General features: G+C 39.1%; 1 protein-coding gene across 10 annotated transcripts in view; it reads right to left on the bottom strand.

Annotated features, from left to right (window-relative positions):
• Positions 1 to 35: 35 nt before the first annotated feature.
• Positions 36 to 10053, bottom strand: part of unc13d (unc-13 homolog D (C. elegans)) — a 46139-nt gene continuing 36121 nt past the window's right edge. For 9 of the 10 annotated variants that reach the window (XM_058989921.1, XM_058989922.1, XM_058989923.1 and 6 more), the window contains exons 24-34: positions 9492 to 9581; positions 9049 to 9255; positions 7649 to 7720; positions 6325 to 6404; positions 5913 to 6018; positions 3258 to 3329; positions 2881 to 2964; positions 2245 to 2365; positions 1373 to 1496; positions 747 to 943; positions 36 to 673 (exon numbers count right to left, since the gene is read on the bottom strand). In XM_058989921.1, the coding sequence (XP_058845904.1) occupies positions 570 to 673; positions 747 to 943; positions 1373 to 1496; positions 2245 to 2365; positions 2881 to 2964; positions 3258 to 3329; positions 5913 to 6018; positions 6325 to 6404; positions 7649 to 7720; positions 9049 to 9255; positions 9492 to 9581 (1257 nt within the window). In that variant the 3' untranslated portion in view covers positions 36 to 569. Of the gene's footprint in view, positions 674 to 746; positions 944 to 1372; positions 1497 to 2244; positions 2366 to 2880; positions 2965 to 3257; positions 3330 to 5457; positions 5595 to 5912; positions 6019 to 6324; positions 6405 to 7648; positions 7721 to 9048; positions 9256 to 9491; positions 9582 to 10053 lie in introns of those variants that run through there. The other variant, XM_058989927.1, reaches the window with a different exon arrangement.

Here is a 10053-nt window from a genome sequence, read left to right as displayed (position 1 = left end):
GTATGTTGATGGGGGGAAAAAAAAGTCTTGTCAGGTTTATTTCAATCAGGATGTTAATTGAATAAATAAATAAATAAAACAGTTGCTTGTTAAAACAAAACACATTTGGGCCAGACATCTTAAAACCAGAACATACATTAACAGCCTTGTCTAGACACATGCGGCACAAAGCATATTGAAAAATTGCATCTAGAATCACTGCTTTCACAACTTCACAGCTACTCAAATAAATTCAATGACAAACTTTGACATTTGTTATAAAATGTATGAAGTTTCAGGATTAATACTTTTTTTTTGTTTTTGTTCAAATAAATGTGCAAATAAAAAATATATGTTCCTTCCTATGAAGATATTTCTAATCCTAAAATAAATTGAATTGAATCCTGTACACAGGGTGATTAGAAAGTAAGTTTATCACATCTATGATATTTTCATGTGGCCAGACTCAGGTCCAAACTGAAATCTATAAATACCATGCTGTGATTACCACACATGGATTCACTCCAGACTATTTTATTTCTTTGATTTCTCCCTGGTGATGTTCAGGGTGAGGCTTGCCCCCCTCTCCACTACACCTCCTGAGATTTCCTCTCTCGCTGGCGCCGCTGCTTGATGAAAGCCTGGGCTTCTCGGTCACTGCGCCGGGTCTCCAGCAGCTTCAGGATATTGTCCTCTGATAGGAAGAGAATAAGGTTGTTTTTCACCATCACACCAATACTTTTAGTCTGTCACTGTATCTTACTCACCGTTGGGCTTGGGGTGCATGAGTGGCAGTCTGATCTGCTGGGTCCTTGCAGGTTCCTGGGACTCCCTCAGACCCGGGATAGCCTTCAGTGATAGGAAAGCCTCTCCCTCAAAGTCGTCAGTGCCCAGCGTATCATAGTCAAAGACGGTGAGTACCAAACAGGCTCCATCAGCACAACACTGTTCCGGGGACACCAAGCTGCCACAAACAGAGGGTCAGGGTCTGAGTAGCTACACAAGGAAAAGCCACAGCAATAATGATCTAAACTAATGATCTGCAATGTGCTGAGGGGGTGATATCAACACTAGGACCGTTTCTTCAGCTATGATTGAATATACAGGGCGATTCATAATTCACACAACGTGAATTAGGAATCATAAGAACATAACATGAGAAAATTTGGCCCAATAAAGCTTGTCTGCTTAGTTTATTGCTAGCTGGTTAGTATGATAGATACTGTCCATTACAGGTAGTATTCTATACTCTTAGCCTCTAGTTCAGGAAAGGCACCCTCAATCAATTATTTTGGTAGGTGTAGGTTTCCAACAACTATAGTTCATATCAATGTGACCATAAGAAAATGTCCCCTCCCTAACCCCAACCCCCAGTGAGCAGTGAGACTCGTACAATTCAAAGGACTCCTCAAAGAGTGGGTTCAGCTCAGCCTTTTTCTTTTTGGTGTTCCTGGTCTCCACCTCAGGGAACATGTATCTGGGCTCCAAGGACAGTTGCACAAAAGGGTCGCTGGCACCTGTCAACAGCATACTTGAAGTTAATGACACTTCTGACCCTCAAATTCAACACGTCCAGACAACCTAGCAAGCTTAAAGCCCTTCATACATTTTAAACTTTACTTACGAAAATCAACATAAACCATCACTTCAAAAGGACTGCAAAAATGGTGACAAAAAGTGGAGCTAACTTTAACAGAAATTAATAAACTGCAATTAATATACAGCAATTTACATGTCAACATTCTGATCTATTTCCCAAAGGGATGCTTTGCGGGGTGGAAATCAGTTCATGACTGGTAAATGTATTATAACAGCAGTGATATTATCAGGATCTTATCCCCATTAAATCCCATCACGGCTGGCATATTTTAGTGGTGAGAATAAGCACTGGGTGCATTATTGGGTTTGACAATCTACTGTATGCTCAAAAGTATCCAAAACGCCCGAGTTTTACCCCACTCAGACGGGTTGCTTACTAAATACCTGGGTATCCCTGAATAGACGATTCCCTTTTCAAAAAAAGCTAAAGATTTTAAATTGACAAGCCATCTCACAAGAGCAGTAGTATCCCAAACATGTTCAGCAAAAAAAAAAAAAAAATGTTTTTCACATTTTAAAAATCATAAAACATCTAGGGATAATTTTCGCAAAAATGCACAGCATAACCTCTATAAACTAAACACACCCACCACCTTGCACTCCAGCAGCTCTAACCACAGATCTATGAGCCTCTATCAAACAGCATGATGAGTACACAATGCTTACCATTGGAGTCCAGGGGGATGAGATTGACAGCGTTCAGCACCTCGATGTAAAGCTTCTGCTCTTCTTTCTTGTAGGATCCAATCAGCGTCACTGCACCATACTTCTCACCACTGTATCTCTTCTGCAAATGGAAATCAGGAGTGTCCACTTGTACATTTCAATATTCATTTCATTAGACAGTGTTTGCCCAAGTGTAGGACTCAGGCACCCTTGTGCAATATAGAAATGGGAAAAATGTGAGAAAGTGGGAATGTCTTCCCACGTCTTGCTGGGAATGTGTGAAGGAGAGTCTAATAAGGGATAAAGTGGAGGTTCCTGCAACACACTTCACCCTTTGGTCCTCAGATCTCATGACCAGTGCAGCTACTAAATAAAATCTGCTTTCTTTGCCTAAAACAAACTCTTTACCCTCCTCTAAAATGACACTTATGTGTGTTTAATACAGTTAGTCACAGGTTGTGCTATAGTACAATATGTTATTCTGCAGACTGAGGTTGCATGGGAAAAGCGTCTTCTTTTGGACTGCAAAACAATAAGTACATTTTAATTTACTTAGCTTGAAAATCATCATGTAAGCACTACCTGTACTAGTGTGACTCGAAGCCCATGTTAGCCCTCCCCAGCTCTGCTCCTCACCTGCTCTGTAACTTTCCGATCCAGGTACTTCTGAATGAGCTCCCGGTTGCTCAGGGTGGTCAGCTCCAGGTTAGCCTTCAGGGCCTAAAATACAGCAAATTACATTTTAATATTTTCATTATTAAAAAAAAAAATCAATTTATAAAAGAATGATAAGAATGGTGAGGAAATGACTAGGAAAGTCTGTAAGTGTAGAATTTCTTGTGAAGCCAGAGATATCGAATAATGGTGCACAATAGATAGTTGGAGTCCAGTACAGAGAAGTGGTTAAGTAATAGGATATAGTGTGAATGGGGTTTGCTGTACTGTAACTGAGTGAACTGTTGCCCCCTTGAAAACGGGATGATTGAAATAAATCAAATAAATGAATGACTCACCTTGTACTCCCCAGCATGTAGTGTTTCCAGAGACAGACCATTACCCTCTGCATGGAAACACTGCTCCAGACACTGAAACAGGACACATAAAAACATGGAAACATCCCTGTGTTATCCTGCACTCACAGTACTCACCAGTTACCACCACTCACACCGCAACCTTACAAGCCCTGATTAAACATTTCAAACGTCTAAATTAAAACCGTGACCGAGCTCACCTCGGAGATTAAATTAACAAATTGCATGTAATGATTTACATTTTTCAGGTACTTGTAACTGTAATGGTTCCTTTTTTTCCAGACAGGTAACCAAATGTGATAACGGATTACATTTTATGTGAAAAATAACTTGGTTACTTTTTGTTACATGTAAAAAGGACTACAGCTAATGCATAACGTGCAAGTCAAGTCTTAGTGATGGGTGAATCCATGCAGTCCAAGTCAAGTCTTAGTGATGGGTGAATCCATGCAGTCCAAGTCAAGTCTTAGTGATGGGTGAATCCATGCAGTCCAAGTCAGGTCTTAGTGATGGGTGAATCCATGCAGTCCAAGTCAAGTCTTAGTGATGGGTGAATCCATGCAGTCCAAGTCAAGTCTTGGAATAGCAGTGTGGAGTAGTGGTTAGGGCTCTGGACTCTTGACTGGAGGGTTGTGGGTTTAATCCCCGGTGGGGACGCTGCTGTACCCTTGAGCAAGGTACTTTACCTAGATTGCTCCAGTAAAAACCCAACTGTATAAATTGGTAATTGTATGTAAAAAATAATGTGATATCGTGTAACAATTGTAAGTCGCCCTGGATAAGGGCGTCAGCTAAGAAATAAATAATAATAATAATAATAATAATAATAATAATAATAATAATAATAATAGCGATGGGTAAATCCATGCAGTCCAAGTCAAGTCTTAGTGATGGGTGAATCCATGCAGTCCAAGTCAAGTCTTAGTGATGGGTGAATCCATGCAGTCCAAGTCAAGTCTTAGTGATGGGTGAATCCATGCAGTCCAAGTCAAGTCTTAGTGATGGGTGAATCCATGCAGTCCAAGTCAAGTCTTAGTGATGGGTGAATCCATGCAGTCCAAGTCAAGTCTTAGTGATGGGTGAATCCATGCAGTCCAAGTCAAGTCTTAGTGATGGGTGAATCCATGCAGTCCAAGTCAGGTCTTAGTGATGGGTGAATCCATGCAGTCCAAGTCAAGTCTTAGTGATGGGTGAATCCATGCAGTCCAAGTCAAGTCTTGGAATAGCAGTGTGGAGTAGTGGTTAGGGCTCTGGACTCTTGACTGGAGGGTTGTGGGTTTAATCCCCGGTGGGGACGCTGCTGTACCCTTGAGCAAGGTACTTTACCTAGATTGCTCCAGTAAAAACCCAACTGTATAAATTGGTAATTGTATGTAAAAAATAATGTGATATCGTGTAACAATTGTAAGTCGCCCTGGATAAGGGCGTCAGCTAAGAAATAAATAATAATAATAATAATAATAATAATAATAATAATAATAATAATAATAATAATAATAATAGTGATGGGTAAATCCATGCAGTCCAAGTCAAGTCTTAGTGATAGGTGAATCCATGCAGTCCAAGTCAAGTCTTAGTGATAGGTGAATCCATGCAGTCCAAGTCAAGTCTTAGTGGTGGGTGAATCCATGCAGTCCAAGTCAAGTCTTAGTGATGGGTGAATCCATGCAGTCCAAGTCAAGTCTTAGTGATGGGTGAATCCATGCAGTCCAAGTCAAGTCTTAGTGATGGGTGAATCCATGCAGTCCAAGTCAAGTCTTAGTGATGGGTGAATCCATGCAGTCCAAGTCAGGTCTTAGTGATGGGTGAATCCATGCAGTCCAAGTCAAGTCTTGGAATAGCAGTGTGGAGTAGTGGTTAGGGCTCTGGACTCTTGACTGGAGGGTTGTGGGTTTAATCCCCGGTGGGGACGCTGCTGTACCCTTGAGCAAGGTACTTTACCTAGATTGCTCCAGTAAAAACCCAACTGTATAAATTGGTAATTGTATGTAAAAAATAATGTGATATCGTGTAACAATTGTAAGTCGCCCTGGATAAGGGCGTCAGCTAAGAAATAAATAATAATAATAATAATAATAATAATAATAATAATAATAATAGTGATGGGTAAATCCATGCAGTCCAAGTCAAGTCTTAGTGATAGGTGAATCCATGCAGTCCAAGTCAAGTCTTAGTGATAGGTGAATCCATGCAGTCCAAGTCAAGTCTTAGTGGTGGGTGAATCCATGCAGTCCAAGTCAAGTCTTAGTGATGGGTGAATCCATGCAGTCCAGGGTAAGTCTGGGGCGGTTCCTGTGACTGGGATCGAGTACTCATGACCTAGAACCACATAAGAGGCGATCTGACCTGAGTCTGTCAGGACAGGAATGGGCCACATTTAAGTAGTAACACTGCTGAGGTGAAATGACCCAACAAGTACAAGTGCAAACAGATAACCCAAGAATAAGGCATAGAAACTGAGTTTCCTTTAAGCTAAAGTAGTACCAGATATTTAAAAAAAGTAAAATACATGTGTGCTATAACATGGGCTTCTTTTAAAACTGCTCAATTGAGACCTATATATCTAACAGAAGTGCAAAATGGCTAAGATGTATTGAATTATTTTGCCAACTGTAATTACTATAAGGAGATGCTCACCTGCAGTGCATACTGGAGCCTCTGGTAAAACTCCAGGGAGAAGACCTGCTGCTGGGAAACTCTGTGCAGAATCTTAATGGCATGGGTCCACAGGGGAGCCAGGAGGCTGAAACAGGGTGAAAGATTGACAGTGTGGGTCCAAATACACAGTGAACCCCTCATCTGATTGTACTTCATTTTGAAATATATTTTTTATTTATGTCAAACAAATTATCCCTCTGCTGAATGAAACCGAAAACCTGGTGTTTATCCTAATAAAACTTACTTTTATTATGGGAAATGTTTATAAGCTGTGTCCAGTTAATAGTCAGTGATGACCAAATTCCTTCTAGAACAACACACTAGAAGACCAAATTCCTTCTAGAACAAACACACTAGAAGACATAGCCATGCCACTATACCAGTGGAATACCTGTTAAAGTTTTCCTGCACCAGGTTCTCATTCATGTAATGCAGTTCTTGCTCCAGAAACCGCATCAGAGAGACCACAGCCTGCAGTAATCAAGATACAAAAACAGGTTACTACAAAACACCCCACCCTCTGCTGTATAAATGTAGCACTGCTGCCTGTGATGTCATCAAATGATACATTAAGAAGTACACCCATACACCAAACAAAACGCTTAATTGTTTTAGTGGATTTCTTTGGATTAATTGGGCACATTTTCCAGGCCTCAAAATGCTTTATAGGTAGAGTACCTTGAATCAAGTGCATTTTTTAAATCAACTGTAAAAGACCTTGAGAAAAAATTAAATACTGTATGTCCAACAGAACAAATAATTAGATCAATTAAGTTAATTGAGAGCTTAAGCTGGAATGAAAACTACAAGACCCTGCGGCCCTCGAGGACTGGAGTTTGACACTCTAGTGGCATGCTGTGTATTTCACAGTCTGCACACGTCTCCCAGCACTGTTTTAAACCAGTATTGAACTGTAGGCTATGAAAGATTGCTCGATTAATTTTTTATCAATTATTTTACTTTGCAAGGAATACAGAAAGAATTGCACAGAAAGTAACACGGCAATAAATTATGTTACTCTTTTAATTGAAAAATGACATGACAACTGCGTTTAGAATTTTTTTTTTTTTTTTTTTTTTTACAGAGGCCAAAGCCCATTGATCCCTGGCATTAAAAACAGCATTGAGAAAAGTTTTGTGTAGCCTAATCAAAGTGTGTGATGATGTGTGTCATTTTTCTGCACAATCATCTTTCCACAGCATACATATTTGATATAATATTGTTGTTCTTGTCCAAGTAACGGCCCAGGAACACCCTACAAACACTTTACAGCACTCAGGAGGCAGGATCATCGCTTTATGCTTAAAGTGGTACAGAACATTTTCATTTTGTTTGCACGGTATGAATTTAAATTTGCTTTTTAATTTTAACTCCTTTTCAAACAAAAATGAGTTTAAGATTACGATTTTTTCTAATTTGGCTAGATTTAGGGCTGAAGAAAGGGAACCTTACTCAAAGTTTATTTTAACAATTCTTAATATTAGGTTTTTGTCAAGTTCTCTAACAACAATAAGATTTGTGAAACGTCAAGGCAGTTATCATGTTCACTATGTAAGGTGTTTTGAATGAGGATCCGAAAGAGTGATATGGTTCCTTTCTCTTAAACTGTTTTACTTAAACTAAACTTTTTTTTTTTGTTTCTGTCCTTGGATCTACATGGACAGCCTCAGCTACAAAGGAAATGGTTTTAAAAAAAAGTTAGCGATGTCTCTTACATCTTCTGGTTTGGGAAGGGGGCCATGGCTGTCAGCCAGAATCAGGATTTGGTTCTCAATATCTGCGTGGAGCTGAGTAAGAGAGAAAGATACAGGGTCAGCTTTAATACTTTACAATGCACAGAATTAGCTCACTGGGGGCGTTGAATCTGTTTCTTGCTGAAGTTCGTGAAGTGCATTTTTCTTGTGAATTACAGTAACATTTAAATAGTTTATAATAAGCCAACCATAATTCCTCAATAATAATCACTATACAGCAGAAACGTACTGTAACATGACCTCAATATGGCAGCCATATTAAGTCAGAGGAGTTAAGTTTACCAGCACATTTAGTGTAGTCAGTACCTCAAATGGTCTCTAATTTTTTTTTTTCATTGTTAACATCCAGACAACTTTTTACACTTATAACTTTAAAGTCTGTTTCAAAGCTCTTTTCAAAATGTCCGCTCTAGTGCACTGATAGTGTGAGGCTTATTGCCCACACTGTCAAACAGGTAACACAGCAATAACGATCCATGATGTGGTATGGAACATTAAAGCTAGAGCACTTGTTAAGTTTTTTTTTTTTTTTCTAATCACTATTCCTGCAGTGATTAAGGGACAGATCCAAAACCCCAGTGCACTAGAGCAGCCATTTTGAAAAGAGCTTTGAAACAGACTTTAAAGTTATAAGTGTAAAAAGTTGTCAAGATGTTAACAGTGAAAAGAAAAATATAAGGTACATTATTTAAACAGTTGTAGCAACACATGGGGACATATGGCTCTATATTTTTCAGAAACCTGCTACTTACTCAGTTATTTGTTTCTCAGTTTGAACCAGTAACATGTTTCTCCTTCAAAAATAGTTCATTAAAGGCTAGAGGAAACACTTTGAAAATCCACTTAAAAAACAAATCTTAAAAAACAAAACGGTCACACACTGTTTTGTCTAAAATTGTGGGTTTGGTTTAGTTCACATGCAAATGATACGCTACAGCTATGGCCAAAAGTTTTGTATCACCTAGAATTTTAGGACTGAGACATTTTTTTTAAAAAAAAAACCTACATGAACATAATTGAGATCTTTTATTTAACAGCATGTAACCAAAGAAACTACTAAATGGTACCGTAAAAGTGTACCGGAAACCATAATAGTAGTACAGTATTTCATGTTAGATTTTTCAATTTTTGCCAGTTTTTCATTAAGTATATGGAAAACTACAAAGCGGTATGTAATTCAATATATTAATGTAACATTATTCAACAGGTTTCATTCAACTTTATGAAGCAAAATCAGTTAATTCTTTAGGGTGATGCAAAACTTTTGGCCATAGCTGTAGTGTTGTTAGTGTTCGGGACGAGAATGTCCAATTGGCTACCACATACGGTAGAATTAATAAGAAGTAAAGGAAAGCTCCTACCTTGTGCCCGAGGGTGAGCACAGCGTCACAGATCTGCCTGTCCAGGACTCCCTGTGCATGCTGCAGCTGGGCGTACAGGGTGTTCCGGAACTGCCCTTCCTCAATCACATGACCTGTCCTCTGCCTTAGCCCTGCCCAGTCCAGTTGGTCAGGGACCTTCTGCAGCACTGAGCGTAGGTGTTCTATGTTGTTGACTACCACACACAACTGGGGGGGGGGCATGCAAACGTTACACTCAAACCAAGCCTGATACAGCATGAAAAGCTTTCAATTGCTGTATAAAAATGCTAGAAAACTGTCATGATCAAATTTTGATTCTTGTGTGTATAAACATTTCACAGTGTGCTTTGCATGTTTGAATTTCTATATACAAAAGTATGCTTTATTGAATGCGAATCACTGCGTTTACCAGAACAAAAGTTAGAACTCCTTTAGTCTCCTACCTTATTGGCTGCATCCCCATTGTCTGATTTGAGTTCCTCAGCCCGCTGGTTGATCATTTTGCAGTATATCAGTGTGATTTTACACATATCCTGCATTCAGAGACACATAGGGCTAGAGTTATCAAGGTCTTTCCCAACAGTGGAAGAAAAATACAACTTCATACTGTAAACTAATAACAAGCAACTCAGACGTGTGGTTAAGGAGTTTGTTACTGATTTTTTTTTCACAAATAAATGGTGCAAATTTAAAGATCGATCTGGTCATATTGTTCAATCGTATTCTAACCATTGTATGCACATCATTGTGTAAATATTTGTTTTTCCAAAAATAATACCCAAATGCAATCTTAGGACAGGGAGACACTTCTTCACACAGAGAGTGGCGAGTGTATGGAATGGGTTATCTAGTCATGTTGATGCTGAATCACTGGCATCCTTTTAAACCGAATTTGACAAAGTTTTAAGATCAATCAGCTACTAGGAACTTGCACAGATGAGATGAATGGCCTCCTCTCATTCATACATTTTCTTATGTTCTTATGAAATGTCTATAGGAGTCAAT

Source organism: Acipenser ruthenus, chromosome 17, assembly GCF_902713425.1.
Source record: "Acipenser ruthenus chromosome 17, fAciRut3.2 maternal haplotype, whole genome shotgun sequence".
Classification (NCBI taxonomy): Eukaryota; Metazoa; Chordata; class Actinopteri; order Acipenseriformes; family Acipenseridae; genus Acipenser; species Acipenser ruthenus.
Note: the sequence above shows the minus strand (reverse complement) of the source record. Positions and strands in the feature narration are given on the sequence as shown.